Here is a 19,809-nt window from a genome sequence, read left to right on the forward strand (position 1 = left end):
TACAAAGTATATCAACATACAAACTGGTAAGTTATAGGAGGATGTGTTATTTGCAACTTTGGAGTGTTCTCTGAATCCCTGGTAGTTGGAAGTGTGATGTGGGGATCCTGGGTGTCCTTTAGGCCCTTTCTGCGTGCAAGAAAGGATTTTTTTTTTTTGAGGTAGTCTCGCTCTGTCGCCCAAGCTGGAATGCAATGGCTTGATCTCAGCTCACTGCAAACTCTGCCTCCCAGGTTTAACTGATTCTTCTGCCTCAGTCTCCCGAGTAGCTGGGATTACAGGCATGCGGCACCTCACTCGGCTAATTTTTGTATTTTTAGTAGAAACAGGGTTTCTCCATGTTGGTCAGGCTGGTCTCGAACTCCTGACCTCAGGTGATCCACCCGCCTCGGCCTCCCAAAGCGCTGGGATTACAGGCGTGAGCCCCCGCGCCCAGCCAGAATAATAATAATAATAATTATTATTTTTGAGATGGAGTCTCACTTTGTCACCCAGGCTGGAGTGCAGTGGCGCCATCTTGGCGTCTTGGCTCACTGCAAGCTCCGCCTCCCGGGTTCACGCCATTCTCCTGCCTCAGCCTCCCAAGTAGCTGGGACTACAGGCGCCTGCCATCACGCCCGGCTAATTTTTCGTATTTTTTAGTAGAGACGGGGGTTTCACTGTGTTAGCCAGGATGGTCTCGATCTCCTGACCTCGTGATCCGCCCGCCTCGGCCTCCCAGAGTGCTGGGATTACAGGCGTGAGCCACCACGCCCGGCCTATTTTCTTGATAATATTAATGAGACCCTTTCTGTGCAGAGGAAAGAATTATTTTAATAATAATGTCATTTTTTTTCTGTCTTACTCTTGCTCTTTCATGAGAATACAGTGGAGATTTCCAGAGATTAAATGTGTGAAATCACAACAGATTAGTGTAAAAACATGAAAAATCAGTTCTTTCATCAAGCCAGGTATTAAAGGGATTAAAAAAAAATAAGTAAAGCAAAGCCACCCTTCTCACTAAATTATTTTTGTTTGGAAAAATATAGTTACATTTATTTATTTTATTTTATTTTATATTTGAGACAGGGTCTCTGTTGCCCAGGTTGGAGTGCAGTGGCGCAATCATGGCTCACTGTAGCCTCAACCTCCCAGGCTCAAGTGATCTTCCTGCTTCCGTCTCCTGTGTAGTTAGGACCATAGGCACACGCCACCACACCTGGCTAATTTTTTGATATTTTGTAGAAATAGGATCTCACTTTGTTGTCCAGGCTGGTCTCAAACTCCTGAGGACAAGTGATCCTCCCGCTGGGATTACAGGCCTGAGCCACCAAACTTGACCTATTCCTCATTCTAAAATGTTATTTACTTTAGCAAAAAATGGGTTTATTGTTATCTTACGTGAAGTAATAACTTTCTTAACTTTAATTTATAATACGGTAAATGTCATCAGATATAACCTATATAAACAAAAACTCCTTGAGGTCTTTAATAATTTAGGAGTGTAAAGGAGGCTGGGCAAGGAGGCTCATGCCTGTAATCCCAGCACTTTGGGAGGCCGAGGTGGGCTGATCACCTGAGGTCGGGAGTTAGAGACCACCCTGACCAACATGGAAAAACCTCATCTCTAACAAAAATACAAAATTAGACAAGCGAGGTGCCGCATGTCTGTAATCCCAGCTACTCGGGAGGCTGAGGCAGGAGAATCGCTTGAACCCGGGAAGCAGAGGTTGCATTGAGCTGAGATCACACCATTGCACTCCAGCCTGCGCAACAAGAGCAAAACTTCGTCTCAAAAAAAAAAAAAAAAAAAAAAAGGGCCGGGCACAGTGGCTCACACCTGTAATCCCAGCACTTTGGGAGGCCGAGGCGGATGGATCACCTGAGGTCAGGAATTTGAGACCAGACTAGCCAACATGGTGAAACCCCGTCTCTACTAAAAATATAAAAAAATTAGCCGGGCGTGGTAGTGGGCGCCTGTAATCCTAGCTACTCAGGAGGCTAAGGCAGGAGAATTGCTTGAACCCAGGAGATGGAGGTTGCAGTGAGCCAACATGGTCCCACTGCACTCCAGCCTGGGTGACAGAGTGAGATTCTGTTTAAAAAAAAAGAGTGTAAAGGGGTCTAAAATGAAAATATTTGAGAACCACAGCTTCCAGTAAAGAAGTGGCTCAGAGAATAAACTGCTGGGGTTGTGAAACGGCTCAGAGAAGAAATGATATCTGAGCAGAGTTTTAAAGAACAGGTTGGACGGGCATGGTGGCTCATGCCTGTAATCCCAGCACTTTGGGAGGCTGAGGCAGGTGGATCATTTGAGGTCAGGAGTTCGAGACTAGCCTGACCACCATGGTGAAATCCCCATCTCTACTAAAAATACAAAAAAAAAAAAAAAAATTAGCTGGCCATGGTGGTGTACACCTGTAATTCCAGCTACTTGGGAGGCCGAAGCAGAAGAATCACTTGAATCCTGGAGGCAAAGGTTGCAGTGAGCTGAGATGGTGCCATTACACCCCAGCCTGGGCAACAAGAGTGAAACTCTGTCTCGAAATAAATAAATAAATAACACATAGTGGCTAAAGCAGGTGAATGCATAAATACAAGAAAGTGTGAATCTAAGCTATATGTCCAGAAATCCTAACTGGTTTGGTGTTTCTGGTGTGTGAAATGTAAGAGGCAAGGTGGCAGAAGATGGAGCCAGGGAAGAGGTAGGCCATTTCAAGTGACTTCGATGCTTAAACAGCTTGGACTGTATTCTATAAGTACTAGAGGGTCGGCACATGTTTTTTGTTTTGTTTTCTTGTTTTTTTTTTTTTTTTTTTTTTTTTTTTTCTTGAGATGGAGTCTCACTGTATGACCAGGCTGGAGTGTGGTGGGGCAACCTCGGCTCACTGCAACTCTGCCTCCTGGGTTCAAGCAATTCTTCTGCTTAGCCTCCTGAATACCTGGGATCACAGGTGCGTGCCATCACCCCTGACTAATTTTTGTATTTTTATTAGAGACAGGGTTTCACCATGTTGGCCAGGCTGGTCTCAAACTCCTGGCCTCGGGTGATCTGCCTGCCTCGGCCTCCCAAAGTGCTGGGATTACAGGTGTGAGCCACCATGCCTGGCCAGCACATGATTTTAAGCAGTGGGAAATTATGGTCTGACCATATAGAGGCCGATGCAATAGCTTTGAAACAAAGGCAGAACGTGGAAGGCATGGGCAGAAAAATTTAGGAAACAGAGTCAAGTTGATAGACCTTGGTGACTACATCTAGGAGCCTGGGAGAAGAGAATTAATTGTGTCCCTGTTTTTTGGTTGAGACACTGGTGGTAGTACCAACCAAGAACACTATTCCTCCTATAACCATAGCCTTCTCCATCTTGGTTGTCGGCAATGATATCTTCCAATTGCTCAGGCCTAAAGCCTTGGAGACATTTTGATTCCTATCTTTCATACCCCACATTTTATTGGCTCTACCTCCAAAACACATCCAGAATCTGACTACATTACATCCACTACTACCATTCTAGTCCAAACCACCATCATTTCTCTCCTGGGTTACTGCAATAGCTTCCTAATGGATCTTCTTATTTCTATCCCTGTGTCCTCTCCCACAGTCTAGTCTCAACAACTCAACCACAGTGATCCTTCTGACACATTAGTCAAATCATGTCCCTCCTCTGCTTAAAATCAAAGAATGTTTCCTCATTTCACTCAGCCAATGCCAAAGTCCACAGTGGTTTCATTCCATGACTTCCTTTTTTTGAGACAGAACTCTCGCTCTGTCGCCTAGGCTGGAGTGCAATGGTGTGATCTCGGCTCACTGCAACCTCTGCCTCCCAGGTTCACACGATTCTCCCACCTCAACCCACCAAGTAGCTGGGATTACAGGCACCTGCCATCATGCATGGTTAATTTTTGTATTTTTGTAGAGACAGGGTTTCACCATGTTGGCCAGGCTGGTCTTGAACTCCTGACCTCAGGTTATCACCTGCCTTGGCCTCCTAAAGTGCTGGGATTACAGGTGTGAGCCACCGTTCCATTACTTCTGACTGCATTTCTTACTACTTTGCTCTTTACTCGTCCTGTCCAGTCACATCTGGCTTCCTTGCTGGTGCTCATTCGGTTCAGTCACACCCCTGCCTTAGGGCTTTTTATTGGAAAATGACAAAGGGTTTCTCTCTGTAGCCCAGGTTGGAGTGCAGTGGTGCAATCACGGCTCACTGCAGTCCCCAATTCCTGGGTTTAAGTGATTCTCCTGCCTCAGATTCCCATGCCACCAGCTTATTTTATTTTATTTTATTTTATTTTATTTTATTTTATTTTATTTTATTTTATTTTATTTTAAAACAGAGTCTCGCTCTGTTGCTCAGGCTGGAGTGCAGTGGCGCAATCTGGGCTCACTGCAACCTCCGCCTCCCGGCTTCAAACAATTCTCCTGTCTCAGATTCCTGGGTACTTGGGATTACAGGTTGCCCACCACCATGCCCAGCTGATTTTTGTATTTTTAGTAGAGATGGGGTTTCACCATGATGGGCAGGCTGGTCTCAAATTTCTGACCTCAGATGATCTGCCTGCCTCAGCCTCCCAAAGTGCTGGGATTACAGGCATGAGCCACTGTACCCAGCCGCCACCAGCTAATTTTTAAATGTTTTGTAGAGATGGACTCTCCCTATGTTGCCCAGGCAGGTCTCAGACTCCTGGGCTCAAGGGATCCTCCTGCTTCAACCTCCCAAATTGTTTCGGGATTATAGATGTGAGCCACTGTGCCTGGTTTCATGTCAATATCTTTTTTTTTTTTTTTTTTTGAGACGGAATCTCGCTCTGTCACCCAGGCTAGAGTGCACTGGCGCGATCTCGGCTCACTGCAACCTCCACCTCCTGGGTTCCAGTGATTCTCGTGCCTCAGCCTCCCGAGTAGCTGGGGACTGCAGGCACGCACCACGCCTGGCTAATTTTTTGTATTTTCAGTAGAGACAGGGTTTCGCCATGTTGCTTGGGCTGGGTCTTCAGCTCCTGAGCTGAGGCAATCTACCAGCCTCGGCCTCCCAAAGTGCTAGAATTACCGGCATGAGCCACCATGCCTTGCTAATTTTTGTATTTTTAGTAGAGACAGAGTTTTGCTATTTAGGGCAAGCTGGTCTCTGACTCCTGACCTCAAGTAATACACCCACCTTGGCCTCCCAAAGTGATGGAATTACAGGCATGAGCCACCACACCTGGCCCCATTTTTGTTTTGTTGTTTTTTTTTTGAGACAGAGTTTCAAACGCTCTTGTTGCCCAGGCTGGAGTGCAATGGTGCAATCTCAGCTCACTGAAACCTCCACCTCCCGGGTTTCAAGAGATTCTCCTGCCTCAGCCTCCTGAGTAGCTGGGATTACAGGCATGTGCCACCACGCCCGGCTAATTTTGTATTTTTAGTAGAGATGGGGTTTCTCCAAGTTGGTCGTCAGGCTGGTCTCAAACTCCCGACCTCAGGTGATCCGACCGCCTCGGCCTCCCAAAGCGCTGGGATTACAGGCATGAACCACTGCGCCTGGCTAATGTTTGTATTTTTGTAGAAACGAGGTTTCACCATTTTGGCCAGGTTGGTCTCGAACTCCTGACCTCAGGTGATCTGCCCGCCTTGGCCTCCCAAAGTGCTGGGATTACAGGCGTGAGCCAGCGCGCCCGGCCGATTACCAGTTGTTTTTAATATAGATAAATACATAGAGATAGATATATCTATCTCTGTCTATATAGAGATCTATCTATCTCTATATAGAGATAGATAGATCTCTATATAGAGACAGATAGATCTCTATATAGAGATAGATATAGATCTCTATATAGAGACAGATATAGATCTCTATACAGATAGATAGAGAGATAGAGATAGATAGATAGATAGAGATAGATAGATATCGGCCGTGGAGGTTGCGGTGAGCCAAGATCGCGCCACTGCACTCCAGCCTGGGCAACAAGAGCGAAACTCCGTCTCAAAAAAAAAAAAAAAAGAAAAGAAAAAGAAAAAAAAAACTGGTAATCAATTTATTAAAATAGTTGACTTAAGCATCTGCAATGGTGACTTCCACCTCAACTCCTGGCTCAATACTGATGGAAGTAATCTGCTTAACAATCTCAGAAGGACTGTGCAAGTCAATGAGTCACTTGTGGATTCTCATCTGGAAATGATCCCATGTCTTAGAACCTTCACCACCAAGTTTTTCTTGAAGTGATTCTCAAAGTCTTGGCAGGCATTCGAACTGGTCCTTTCACTTTGAGATTATTTTCCTTTGCTCCTCTGATCAAGTCAGCACACACCTTCTCCAGGGATTTTACGATGCGGCTCGTTAGAGTGACTCGAATTCGTGAATTGCCACCTCCGCCTCCCTGGGTGTTTTTCCGGTATCCTTAAAAGCCATGGCTGCTGCGCGGCTTCCTGAGCGACTGGTTCCTCGGCGAGGGCGAACAGCGGTGAGTCAGTAGCAGGAGCGTGCGGATCAGCGATCCGCAACACCTACGACCGCGTCTTCCTCAAAGAGCTATTTATCTATATACATTTTTGAGACGGAGTCTAGCTCTGTCGCCCAGGCTGGAGTGCAGTAGCGCGATCTCGGCTCACTGCCGCCTCTGCCTTCTGGGTTCAAGAGATTCTCCTGCCTCAGCCTCCGGAGTAGCTGGGATTACAGGCGCCTGCCACCACGCCCAGCTAATTTTTGTATTTTTAGTAGAGACGGAGTTTCCCTGTGTTGGCCAGGCTAGTCTCGATCTCCTGACCTCGTGATCCACCCGCCTCGGCCTCCCAAAGTGCTGGGATTACAAGCGTGAGCCACAAGGCCCGGCCACTATTTATATTTTACACTTGATCTTGGCCAAAAGGCCGAGAAGCGATACTATTTATATTTTTATAATACATATCCCCATCTAACATACTACATACTGCAATTATTTATTATATCTTTTGTTTAGTGTCTAATATCCTCCTCCACCTGCACCCCAGCAGAATGTAAGCTCCATAAGGAAAAGAATGTTGATCTATTTTGTTCTCTGATGTAATCCGCTGTACGCCCTGGACAGAACCTGCTGTAAAGTAGGAGCTCAATAAGTATTTGAATTAATGTATCGTGGGAAGGAAAGAACCCAGAGAATAAGGGGCGGCTGAAGCTGTGAAAGGAGCAATTTGGCCTGGCGCGGGGGCTCACGCCTGTAATCCCAGCACTTTGAGGGACCAAGGCGGGTAGATCACTTGAGATCAGAAGTTCGAGACCAGGCTGGCCAATAACATGGCGAAACCCCGTCTCTACTAAAAATACAAAAATTAGCCCAGCGTTGTGGCGGGCGCCTGTGGTCTCAGCTACTCTGAGGCTGAGACAGAGAATTGCTTGAACCCGGAAGACGGAGGTTGCAGTGAGCTGAGATCTCGCCACTATACTCCAGCCTGGGCGACAGAGTGAGACTCGGTCTCAAAAAAAGAAAAAAAGAAGTGTGTGTGTGGGGGGGACGGGTCAATAAATAGAGCAATACTGTATATGTAAAATACAGAATGGTATGATACCAAGAACACATAGATGGAATGATCTGCAGCACTTCTCAACTGTATTACATTCAACGAAACCGTTTAGAGCTTGTTCTCCCTCCCTCCCCCACTTTCTTTGTTCCTTGGGGAACCCCCACACGGCACAAACCGTGTTTTAATTCCTATTCTCTAGTGTGCAGATAAGTGCCTGGCACTATTAAGTGGTCAAAAGAGGTCGTGAGCAAGTTAACAAATCACTGTTTCCATGTCCCTAACTACTCTTAAGCTCGTAGAGAAGATATTTCCTATCTCTTGCGCTTCTACTTCAACTCCCACTTCGCAGAAAGGGCTAAAAGCGACGTCGTAAACTTATTACGTAATAAGGCAGCGCCCAGAGGCGGAAGAGGCAGGTTTTTGCTCCGGCCACGTGAGGAGGGTGGGCGGGGCGTTAAAGTTCATATCCCAGTGTCCTTTGAATCAACTTCCTTTTTTCTTTTTTCCGGCGTTCAAGATGTCGAAGCGAGGTGAGGTTTTGTTTCTGGAGGATCCTCCACCATCTGTCGTGCAGTGGCTGGCGGATTCGTCAGGAGCGGTGGCCCTAGGCAGCTGGGGCGCTTTCCTCTCCTTCAGGCCGGAGAGAGAGAGCCAGGCCACCGCGAGAGCACTGCCAGGGCCCTCGAAAGTGGCAGTGGGGTGCTGGAGAGTTGAGATGGCAGGATCCCGACGTGAATGTAGTCTGGATACCGCGAGATCGCTCCGCGAATAGGGCTATCGTAATGGGGTTGAAGTTAGACTGGATTAGGCCCTGGTTTGCGCGACCTCTGCGGTTTTATGCCTTGCAGGAGTAATTGCGTTTTGCGAAAGTTGGAGCAAGGGCTGAGTCGTCTAGGTTTCTTAATTTCGATATCAGAGTGTTAATAGTAAGAAATAGGCTACTTTCCGTGAGAATCGGGTGGCACATGGGGACGGCATAAGTAAAATCCGAGCGAGCTAATCTATAGCGTACAGTCTATCAAAGCATGTGCGGTGAATTACAGCTTGAGTATGAGGGGGAACTCCGAACCATGTCTAGATTGTGATCTCTTTATCCTGTTTCCCTTCCCTTTATATCCACAGGACGTGGTGGGTCCTCTGGTGCGAAATTCCGGATTTCCTTGGGTCTTCCGGTAGGAGCTGTAATCAATTGTGCTGACAACACAGGTGAGGTCTTTGCACGTTGCTATACTCCCCCTTTTAAAAGCACTCAATGGGCCTGTGGCTAATGACCTATTGAGCCGTCAAGAAAGGGGAGAGTGAAAACATCGCTTTTGGGTGAAGTGGCAACATGTGTTGTTTGCTTCAATCGGTGGTGTGACAAGGCGTTCTTGCGGACTAACTGCTTGGGCAGTGAGTGGAGGGAGGGAGGGGCTTTGGAAGTGTTTGGGAAATGTTATACTGATGGAACGGCCGGATGGCCCTCAACATTTTTTATTTTTATTTACATTCTTTTGTAGGAGCCAAAAACCTGTATATCATCTCCGTGAAGGGGATCAAGGGACGGCTGAACAGACTTCCCGCTGCTGGTGTGGGTGACATGGTGATGGCCACAGTCAAGAAAGGCAAACCAGAGCTCAGAAAAAAGGGTGAGTAAACACTGAGCCCACCTTAATACTGATGAGTAGTGGGGGGACGCTTTCCTTTATTGGAAAATGGATCAGTTTTCAAGGCCTCAAGTTTGTTTTCCATTGAGAGGCAGTGTGAGATAAGTATCTTAAGTTTTTGCTCATATTGTGTTGGAGGGGGGACCATCATCTTGTCACTTACATACCTTAGTTGTTTTTTTGTTGTTTTTTTTTTGTTTGGTTTGGTTTTTTGAGATGGAGTCTCTCTCTGTCGCCCAGCCCATACTGGAGTGCAATGGCACGATCTTGGCTCACTGCAACCTCCGCCTCCTGGGCTCTCAAAAAAAAAAAAAATTACAAAACGAAAACAACAAGCTGCCCGTTGCTTATTTTATTGTTATTTGTTTTTGAGATGGAGTCTCACTTGTTGCCCAGGCTGGAGTGCAGTGGCACATATCTGTTCACTGCAACCTCCACCTCCCAGGCTCAAGAGATTGTCCTGCCTCAGCCTCCCGAGTAGCTGGGATCATAGGTGTGCACCACCACACCCGGCTAATTGCTCATTACTTAATCTCAGGCTCCCCACTCAAAATTTTTCCTGTCAGGTATATGATTTAAAGGGGGAGGCCTCAAAATACTTGCAGCTTGTGTCCTGTCTGGCTTTAGAACTTCTGGTGTTTGGTGCATTTTAACTTCAGCGCTTGCACTTTTTTCCTGTGCCTGCCTAATCTGTCTCTACCCTGGGATGTCTTCTCTTCTAAAGAGTTCCTGGCCATCCCTTGATTTACAAATGTGATGTTGATTTGTCAGCCCTGTATTACAGTTACTCCTATTCCTGTATCCACCCCACGAAGCTGTCCAGTAGATTTTTAGCCTTTGGGTTAGAAATTGTTTTTTGTTCACCATTAATATCCATTTGAGGGCTGGGTAGCACTGTGATTGTGATTCAGCAATTGCATGGGCTTTTTCCTCTTCTCAGAACACTTCCTGGGTCTGATTGGTGGCCCAGGGAGCTGTCAGAGAAGAGCAGAGCAAATGGCCTTCACTTTGTAGATGAGATGGCAGGAGGGTGGATTGTTGGTCTCAGTCAGTGGTGGGACAGACCAGAGCTCCGAACACTTCAGTTTTAAAACTAGTTGTGAGTTTCCAATTCTGTTAATGTCTTTTTTGGTCCTTGTTTCTGCTAAATGAATACATCCCCTCCCCTTGGAACTTAATATCAATAAATAACAAGCACAGAAATATGCAAAAGGGCCAGGTCTACTTGAAGAATTTGTGAGGATTAAATGGTTTATGAGTAGAGGAGGGTCAGTCAGTAAGTATTGGCTACCTCATGTGTGTCCCATTACTAACTTGGTTAGACTTATCTATTTTTTGTGTAGTCTTCCTGTCATTATAAAAATTCTGTGTAAGGACCCCATGCTAGTATCAGTGAAGATTGTGAATCCAGGTGTGTCTGACTCTACAGTAGTTCTTCACAAGCATTATATTTCACTGTGTAGTGATACTTCATTTTGAAAGTTGGGAAAAGCGTCTTTTTCACTTTAGTACAGATGGGTATAAAAGTTACTTAGGACACTGGAAAACAGTTCATTAAAAGTAAAACAAAGCCTGGTGCTTGGGCCCAGGAATTCAAACTGTTTTCCAGTGTAAATCTGAATAGCTTGGTCTCTGCTCATTGCCAGGACTGGGAGGAGTTGGGGGTCCCAGGTCCCATTTCTACATCCCAATTCAGTGATACTGGGATCTTAATAACCTACCTGTGAGGTGAAGTTGGAAAAGGCATAGGCAAGGATAGTTGTCCTGAGAGTTTTACACTTGTGAGAAAATACTGGCAGCTTTGATTTTAAGATGTGAATAGATGATTGTGGTTCATGCCTATACTCCCAGCACTTTGGGAGGCCAGGCTTGCCAACATGGCAAAACCCTGTCTCTATGAAAAAAAAAGAAATCTGGGCATGGTGCTGTGCACCTGTAGTCCAAGATACTAGAGAGGCTGAGGTGGGAGGATCACCTTAAAGATTGATATTTACACTGTCACTGTCTCAAACGCTGAGTGTACATTCTGTCTAGTTCGAAACTGCTTTTGTGGTGGCACTGCGACTTGACAGGTTAATGACTGCTGTCCTTTTTTCTTCTCTCAGTACATCCGGCAGTGGTCATTCGACAACGAAAGTCATACCGTAGAAAAGATGGCGTGTTTCTTTATTTTGAAGATAATGCAGGAGTCATAGTGAACAATAAAGGCGAGATGAAAGGTAGGAAATCAGTCCAGCTTGTTCCTTAGGTCTCTGAGGTTGGGTGGATTGTCTAGAAGTACAGGCCAAGGATCTTCTGTGTTTGACGATGTCTTAATCTGTCCCCCACATGTTTTTATTTTATTTTATTTTATTTTTTTAATGCAGGTTCTGCCATTACAGGACCAGTAGCAAAGGAGTGTGCAGACTTGTGGCCCCGGATTGCATCCAATGCTGGCAGCATTGCATGATTCTCCAGTATATTTGTAAAAAATAAAAAAAAAAACTAAACCCATTAAAAAGTATTTGTTTGCAGTGCTTGTCTCCCTGTTCACTTCGAGGGTTCAAGCGATTCTCCTGCCTCAGCCTCCTAAGTAGCTGGGATTACAGGCACCTGCCGTCATGCCTGGCTAGTTTTTGTATTTTTGGTGGAGACAGGGTTTCACCATGTTTGCCAAACGACTCAAACTCCTGATCTCAAGTAATCTGCCCACCCAGGCCTCTACAGTGTTTTTGACATATGCTGACCATCACTTTTCTGAAATGGAAACTCTGGGCATTTTTTTTTTTAAAGCAATCCTTGCTTTTTTGTGAGTTTGCAGACTTTCAGCATCTTCCAATTGCTGTATTTACAATTTTGGCCTCAAAAAGTATTATTTGGGTTTTGAGTCCCAAAACTAATAGTAGATACTGCTCAATGAGTGGCTATACATGGTAGCTTCTCCTGGAGTGAGAAAGGCATTCAAATGGCTGGGCGCGGTAGCTGGCGCCTGTAATCCCAACACTTTCGGAGGCCAAGGCAGGCAGATCATGAGGTCAGGAGTTCAAGACCAGGCTGACCAACGTGGTGAAACCTCCTCTTTTCTAAAAATACAAAAATTAGCTGGGCGTGGTGGCGCACCGCCTGTAATCTCAGCTACTGAGAGAATCGCTTGAACCTGGGAGGTGTAGTTTGCAGCGAGTCGAGATTGCACCATTGTACTCCATCCAGCCTGGGCAACAGAGCAAGATTCCGTTCCCACCCCCGCCCCAAAAAAAGGCATTGAAGTTAAGATAGACTGTATAGTTAGATCCTGGACACACACATGAATTTTGAGGAATGATGTGTTTGTTTATGTATGTACATTTTAGCAGTTAACAGGTTTGGAGTAAACTGAATATTTATAAAACAACAGTAATTGCCATGTAACAGGTTTACTGTCATAGTGGAAGATGATTAAGTTGATGGTACCTACAGGTATTCTGCTATGAAAATGTTTTGACAAACAGGATGATCGTGTAATTTATGTTCCAAGCTCTAGTTTGAGAATGGAAGAATGTGGTAAATTTTTGCCAACTGAACAGGCATAAAGCGCTGTTAATAAGGGACTTGGCCTTAAGGTAGGAGGTTGTTAGTATTTCTTTCTAAACTGTGTAAGAGTTTATTTAGGTGACACCCAGCGTTTTGGAAAAATGGGTGTTCGTTTAGAACAATAATTTGGGGGGAAGTGGACTAAACAGGGTTTTTAGATTAAGGTTTGTGTTTATATATCTGTATCTGCAAATACTCAGCCATAAATGTTTCTACCTGTAAGTTGGGTATAATACAAGCTCCACTTGGTATCAAAAAGGACTACCGTTAGTGTCTTCCATGACTAGTTATGGAATGTACCAGACCTAGAGAGGAGTTGTTCTAACCTGGAGCTTTTGAAAATGTTTCCGGTCCATACCCTAGACCAATTAAGTCAGACTGCAGAATAGGACTCAGACATCAGAATTGTGAAGCTCCCAGGAGATGTCAAGGTATACCCAAGATTGAGAACCAGTACCCTGTCTAGACTGAACCAGGCTTGGTTTTAGAAGTATTAAATCTCGGCTGGGCACAGTGGCTCACGCCTATAATCCCAGCACTTTGGGAGGCTGAGGTGGGTGGATCATCTGAGGTCAGGAGAGTGACACCAGCCTGTCCAACATGTTGAAACCCCATCTCTACTATACAAAATTAGCCAGGCATAGTGGTGCATGCTGTAATCCCAGCTACTTGGGAGGCTGAGGCAGGAGAATTGCTTGAACCCCGGAGATGGAGGTTGCAGTGAGCTGAGGTCACACGATTGTGCTCCAGCCTGGGCAACCAGTGAAACTCTGTCTGGGAGGAAAGAAAAAAAATGTATTAAATCTCTAGTTTTAGAGAGTTACACCATAACATCCCTGAGTATGGTCAATTTCAAGTCAGCTTTAGTGTGACAAGCCCCTAGGCCCACCATTTATGTCTTTATATATTATGGCAATATATGATCCTTATATATTACCACTAATCGCTGCTATTTTTGAATTTTATCTTTTCTGAGACAGTCTTGCTCTCACACAGGCTGGAGTGCAGTAACACCACTGAAGCTCACTGTAACCTTGAACTGCTGGACTCGGAATCCTCCTGCTGTGGCCTTCAAAGGGCTGCAATTACAAGTGTGAGCCACTGCATCCCACCTCACATTTTATTCTTTGGAGATTTTTTTTGACTTGGATTAAAAGCTTTATATTTACACTTCACTAAATGTTTTCCTTTGTCAGCTGGGCATGGTGGCTCACACCTGTAATCCCAGCACTTTGGGAGGCTGAGATCGGCTGATCACCTGAGGTGAGGAGTTCAAGACCAGCCTGGCCAACATGGTGAAATCTCGTCTCTATTAAAAATACAAAATTAGCTGGGCGTGGTGACGCGTGCCCGTAGTCCCAATTACTCCGCAGGCTGAGGCAGGAGAATTGCTTGAACCCAAGAGGCAGGGGTTGCAGTGGCGCAAGTTGCAGTGAGCCGGGGAGACTCCGTCTCACTCCTGGGCTCCAAGAGACTCCTGGGCTCTTGTTGCCCAGGCTTGAGTGCAGTGGTGCAATCTCAGCTCACTGCAACCTCTGCCTCCTGGGTTCTAGCGATTCTCCTGCCTCAGCCTCCCGAGTACCTGTGACTACAGGTGCCCGCCACCAGGCTAGGCTGATTTTTGTATCTTTTTTTTTTTTTTTTTTTTTAGCATTTTTTATTTTGAGACCGAGTTTCGCTCTTGTGCCCAGGCTGGAGTGCAATGGTGTGATCTTGGCTCACTGCAACCTCCGCCTCCCGGGTTCAAGTGATTGTTCTGCCTCAGCCTCCTGAGTAGCTGGGATTACAGGCATGCACCACCATGCCTGGCTAATTGTGTATTTTTAGTGGAAACCAGGTTTCTCCATGTTGGTCAGGCTGGTCTCCACCTCCCGACCTCAGGTGATCCGCCCCCCTCAGCCTCCCGAAGTGCTGAGATTACACGTGTGAGCCACTGCGTCTGGCCAGATATATGTATATATATTTTTTCCTTTGTCACTGTTTATATTCTGCAAGTTCTTTCTAGGTAAAAGTTTTAATAGAATGGATTCAAGATATCAGATCTGATTTATAGTAGCTTGCAACTTGAACAGTAATACATGTACTTTCATAATAAAAATAGTAGTAAATATAAAAAATAGTAAATTCACTACAAGACCTAGTGGAGCATGCCCATTATCCCAGCTACTCTGGAGGCTGAGATGAGCAATTCTGAAGTCTAGCTACAGGCACGCAAAAATTGGCTGGGTGTGGTGGTGTGCACCTTTAGTCTCAGCTACTCTGGAGGCTGAGGTGGGAGGATCACTTGAGGCCAGGAGGTCAAGGCTGCAGTGAGCAATGATCACACTACTGCACTCCAGCCTGGGCAAGACTGTCTCTATGAAAAAAACAAAACAGGCCAGGCACGGTGGCTCACGCCTGTAATCCCAGCACTTTGGGAGGCTGAGGCAGGCAGATCACGAGGTCAGGAGATCAAGACCATCCTGGCTAACGGTGAAACCCCGTCTCTACTAAAAATACAAAAAAAATTTAGCCGGGCATGGTGACGGGCACCTGTAGTCCCAGCTACTCAGGAGACTGAGGCAGGAGAATGGCGTGAAACCGGGAGGCAGAGCTTGCAGTGAAACAAGATCGTGCCACTGCACTCCATCCTGGGCGACAGAGCGAGACTCCCTCTCAAAAAAAATTTAAAAAACCTCCATCTCGGCTGGGTGCAGAGGCTCACGGCTGTAATCCCAACACTTTGAGAGGCCAAGGCAGGTGGATTACCTGAGGTCAGGAGTTCAGATCAACCTGGCCAATATGGTGAAACACGCATCTCTACTAAAAATGCAAAAATTAGCTGGGTGTGGTGATGGGCGCCTGTAATCCCAGCTACTCAGGAGGCTGAGGCAGGAGAATCGCTTGAACCCAGGAGGTGGAGGTTGCAGTGAGCCAAAATCGCACCATTGCACTCCAGCCTGGGCGACAATAGCCAGACTCTGTCTCAAAAAACAAAACAACGGCCGTGGTGGCTCACGCCTGTAATCCCAGCACTTTGGGAGGTCGAGGCGGGTAGATCACCTGAGGTCAGGAGTTCAAGACCAGCCTGATCAACATGGTGAAACCCCGTCTGTACTAACAGTACAAAATCAGCTGGCTGTGGTGGTACATGCCTGTAATCCCAGCTACTTGGGAGGCTGAGGCAGGAGAATCGCTTGAACCCAGCAGGCAGAGGTTGCAGTGAGCCAAGATCGCGCCATTGCACTCCAGCCGGGCAAGAAGAGTGAAACTCCATCTCAAAGAAAAAACAAAAACAAAAAACAACAACAAAAAAAACAAGGCCGGGCATGGTGGCTCAAGCCTGTAATCCCAGCACTTTGGGAGGCTGAGATGGGCGGATCACGAGGTCAGGAGTTTAAGACCAGCCCGGCCAGAATGCTGAAACCCCGTCTCTACTAAAAATATAAAAATTAGGCCAGGCGCGGTGGCTCATGCCTGTAATCCCAGCACTTTGGGACGCCGAGGCGGGCAGATCAGGAGGTCAAGAGATCGAGACCATCCTAGCTAACACAATGAAACCCTGTCTCTACTAAACAAAATACAAAATATTAGCTGGGCGTGGTGGCGGGCACCTGTAGTCCCAGCTAGTCGGGAGTCTGAGGCAGGAGAATGGCGTAAACCCGGGAGGCGGAGCTTGCAGTGAGCCGAGATCGCACCACTGCACTCCAGCCTGGGCAACAGAGCGAGACACTGTCTCAAAAAAAAAATAAAAAAATCAGCTGGGAGTGGTGGCAGGTGCCTGTAACTCCAGCTACTCGGGAGACTGAGACAGAAGAATCACTTGAACCCGGGAGGTGGAGGTTGCAGTGAGCCGAGATCGCGCAATTGCACTCCAGCCTGGGCGACACAGCGAGACTCTGTCTCAAAAAAAAAAAACAAAACAAAAAAACCCAAAAAACAAACAAACAAAAAAACACCTCCGTCTCTACAAAAAAAATTAGCTGGGTGTGGTTGTGTGTATCTGTACTCCCAGCTACTCTGGGTTGAGGCAGGAGAATGGCTTCAACCCAGGAGGCGGTGGCTGCAGTGAGCCTAGATCGCTCCACTGCACTGCAGCCTGCGCGACAGAGCGACACTGTCTCAGAAATAAATAATAAAATATGTAATTTATATAATTACCTAGATCCAATGCTGTATGTGGAAACTAAAGGAAAAAGAAAAAGAAAATTAGCTGGAGGAAAAATATGGTAATGTGTCCCCCCACCGTTTTGTTATTTTAAAGGAAAGATAAGGCCAGTCCTGGTGGCTCATGGCTCTAATCCTCCCAGCTTGGGAGGCCAAGGTGGGCTGATCACTTGAGCTCAGGAGTTCAAAACCAGTCTGGCCAACACAGCGAAACCCTGTCTCTACAAAAAATACGAAAATTAGCTGGGCCTGGTGGCGTGTGCCTGTAATCCCAGCTAATTGGAGGCTGAGGCAGAAGAATCGCTTGAGTCCGGGAGGCAGAGGTTGCAGTGATTCCGGATCGCAACGCTGCATGCCAGCCTGGGAAATTGAAGTGAAACCATGTCTCGAGGGGAAAAAAACAAGCATAAATAATAGCGGGTGAAAATAATTGGGGTGGGGCTGGGCATGGTGGCTCACACCTGTAATCCCAGCACTTTGGGAGGCCAAGGCGAGAGGATCACTAGAGGTCAGAATTTTGAGACCAGCCTGGCCCACATGGTGAAACTCCATCTCTACTAAAAATACAAAAATTACTCACGCCTGTAATCCCAGCACTTTCGGAGACCGAGGCAGGCAAATCACCTGAGGTCAGGAGTTCAAGACCAGCCTGGCAAAACCCTGTATCTAGAAAAATATAAAAATTAGCTGGGCGTGGTGGCGTGCACCTGTAAACCCAGGAGGCAGAGGTTGCAGTGAGCCAAGATCACACCACTGCACTCCAGCCTGGGCAATAGAGCAAGACTCCATCTCAAAAATAATAATAATAATAATACAAAAATTAATAGCCGGGCATGGTCGCTCATGCCTGTAATCCCAGCACTTTGGGAGGCTGAGGCAGGCAGACCACCTGAGGTCAGGAGTTCGAGACCAGCCTGACCAACATGGAGAAACCCCATCTCTACTAAAAATACAAAATTAGCCGGGTGTGGTGGCACATGCCTGTAATCCCAGCTACTAGGGAGGCTGGGGCAGGAGAATCGCTTGAACCTGGGAGGCGGAGGTTGCGGTGAGCCAAGATCGCGCCATTGCACTCCAGCCTGGGCAACAAGAGTGAATCCCCGTCTCAAAAAAAAAAAAAAAAAAAAAATTAGCTGGGTGGCGGGGCAGGATGGCTCATGCCAGTAATCCCAGCACTTTGGTAGCTGAGGCAGGTGGATCACCTGAGATCAGGAGTTCGAGACCAGCCTGGCCAACATGGTGAAACCCCGGCTCTACTGAAAATACAAAAATTAGCCAGGTGTGGTGGCGTGCGTGTGTAATTCCAGCTACTCAGGAAGCTGAGGCAGGAGAATCGCTTGAACCTGGGAGGCTGCAGTGAGCTGAGATCCTGCCACTGCACTCCAGCCTGGGTGACACAGTGAGACTCCATTTCAAAAAAAAAAAAAATTTAGTCTGGGGTGGTGACACGGGCATGTAATCTCAGCTATTCAGGATGCTGACACAGGAGAATAGATTGAACCCGGGAGGCAGAGGTTTCAGTGAGCCAAGATCGCACCACTGCACTCCAGCCTGGGTGACACCTAAAAAATATATATATTTTTAAATATAAATATAAAATATACATTTTACATTTATATTAAAATATATATAATAGGCCAGACACAGTGGCTTATGCCTGTAATCCCAGCACTTTGGGAGGCCGAGGTGGGCTGATAATTTGAGGTCAGGAGTTCGAGACCAGCTTGGCCAACATGGCAAAACCCCGTTTCTACTAAAAATACCAAAATTAGCCGGGCTTAGTGTCAGGCGCCTGTAATCTCAGCTACTCAGAAGGCTGAGGCGGAATAATCACTTGAACCTGGGAGGCGGAGGTTGCAGTGAGCCAAGATCGCGCCGCTGCACTCCGGCCTGGGCAACAGAGCGAGACTCCCTCTCTAAATAAATAGATAGATAGATAGATAGATAGATAGATAGATAGATAGATAGATAGAATAAGTTAAAGGCTGGGCGCGGTGGCTCACGCCTGTAATCCCAGCACTTTGGGAAGCTGAGAGGGGTGGATCATGAGATCAGGAGTTCAAGACCACCCTGGCCAAGATGGTGAAACCCCGGCTCTACTAAAAATACAAAAAATTAGCCGGGCGTGGTGGCAGGTGCCTGTAATCCCAGCTACTCGGGAGGCTGAGGCAGAGAATTGCTTGAAGTCGGGAGGCACAGGTTGCAGTGAGCCAGGATTGAGCCACTGCACTACAATCTGGGCAACAGAGCGAGACTTTGTCTCTAAAATAAATAAATAAATAAAAAGAATAAGTAAATAAATAATGTTAATTCGGGTGGGGCAGGAGAATTGTTAAGTGGACTGACCGGAAGTCAGCTAACTGGATTTGGGGAACCTCTTTTTTTTTTTTTTTTTTTGAGACGTAGTCTTGCTCTGTCGCCCAGGCTGGAGTGCAGTGGTGCGATCTCGGCTCACTGCAAGCTCCACCTCCCGGGTTCACGCCATTCTCCTGCCTCAGCCTTCCGAGTTGCTGGGACTACAGGCGTCCGCCACCACGCCCGGCTAATTTTTTGTATTTTTAGTAGAGACAGGGTTTCACTGTGTTAGCCAGGATGGTCTCGATCTCCTGACCTCGTGATCCGCCTGCCTCGGCCTCCCAAAGTGCTGGGATTACAGGCGTGAGCCACCGCGCCCGGCCTTTTTTTTTTTTTTTTTTTGTCTTTTGAGACAGGGCCTCCTTCTCTCATCCAGGAGTGTGGCACAATCATGGCTCACTGCAGCCTCCACCTCCATGGCCCAGCCTGCAGTGCAGCCGAGTCCACAGGTGCGCGCCACCACACTCGGCTAAGTATTCATTTATTTAGTAGAGATGGACTTTCGCTTTATTGCCCAGGCTGGTCTTGAATTCCTGGACCCAAGCGATCCCCCCCGCCTCGTTCTCCCAAAATGCTGGGATTACTGGCGTAAGCCAACGCGCCCGGCCTAGGGAAACTTTCTAAGCTTCAACTTCTAGCTCTGTAAAATGAGAATTG

General features: G+C 46.8%; 1 protein-coding gene, 1 non-coding gene and 1 pseudogene across 2 annotated transcripts; 2 read left to right on the forward strand and 1 right to left on the reverse strand.

Annotated features, from left to right (window-relative positions):
- Window positions 1–5,760: 5,760 nt before the first annotated feature.
- On the reverse strand, window positions 5,761–6,374 carry LOC106633964 (small ribosomal subunit protein uS10-like; annotated as a pseudogene).
- Window positions 6,375–7,856: 1,482 nt separating this feature from the next.
- On the forward strand, window positions 7,857–11,615 carry RPL23 (ribosomal protein L23). The gene is made up of 5 exons (XM_003809840.5): window positions 7,857–7,986; window positions 8,579–8,662; window positions 8,956–9,084; window positions 11,208–11,321; window positions 11,469–11,615. The coding sequence occupies exons 1-5, from the start codon at window positions 7,974–7,976 to the stop codon at window positions 11,549–11,551; spliced, it is 423 nt and encodes a 140-aa protein (XP_003809888.1). The 5' UTR covers window positions 7,857–7,973; the 3' UTR covers window positions 11,552–11,615.
- On the forward strand, window positions 8,690–8,821 carry LOC112437656 (small nucleolar RNA SNORA21). The gene has a single exon (XR_003026215.1). It is a non-coding gene; the product is annotated as a small nucleolar RNA SNORA21 (small nucleolar RNA).
- Window positions 11,616–19,809: the final 8,194 nt, after the last annotated feature.

Source organism: Pan paniscus, chromosome 19 (genome assembly GCF_029289425.2).
Source record: "Pan paniscus chromosome 19, NHGRI_mPanPan1-v2.0_pri, whole genome shotgun sequence".
NCBI lineage: Eukaryota > Metazoa > Chordata > Mammalia > Primates > Hominidae > Pan > Pan paniscus.

Excerpts from the sequence above, each read along its gene's own strand:
- RPL23 (XM_003809840.5), top strand. Across the intron at positions 8,663-8,955 it reads CAATTGTGCTGACAACACAG|GAGCCAAAAACCTGTATATC; the intron begins GTGAGGTCTTTG and ends ATTCTTTTGTAG. Across the intron at positions 9,085-11,207 it reads ACCAGAGCTCAGAAAAAAGG|TACATCCGGCAGTGGTCATT; the intron begins GTGAGTAAACAC and ends TTCTTCTCTCAG.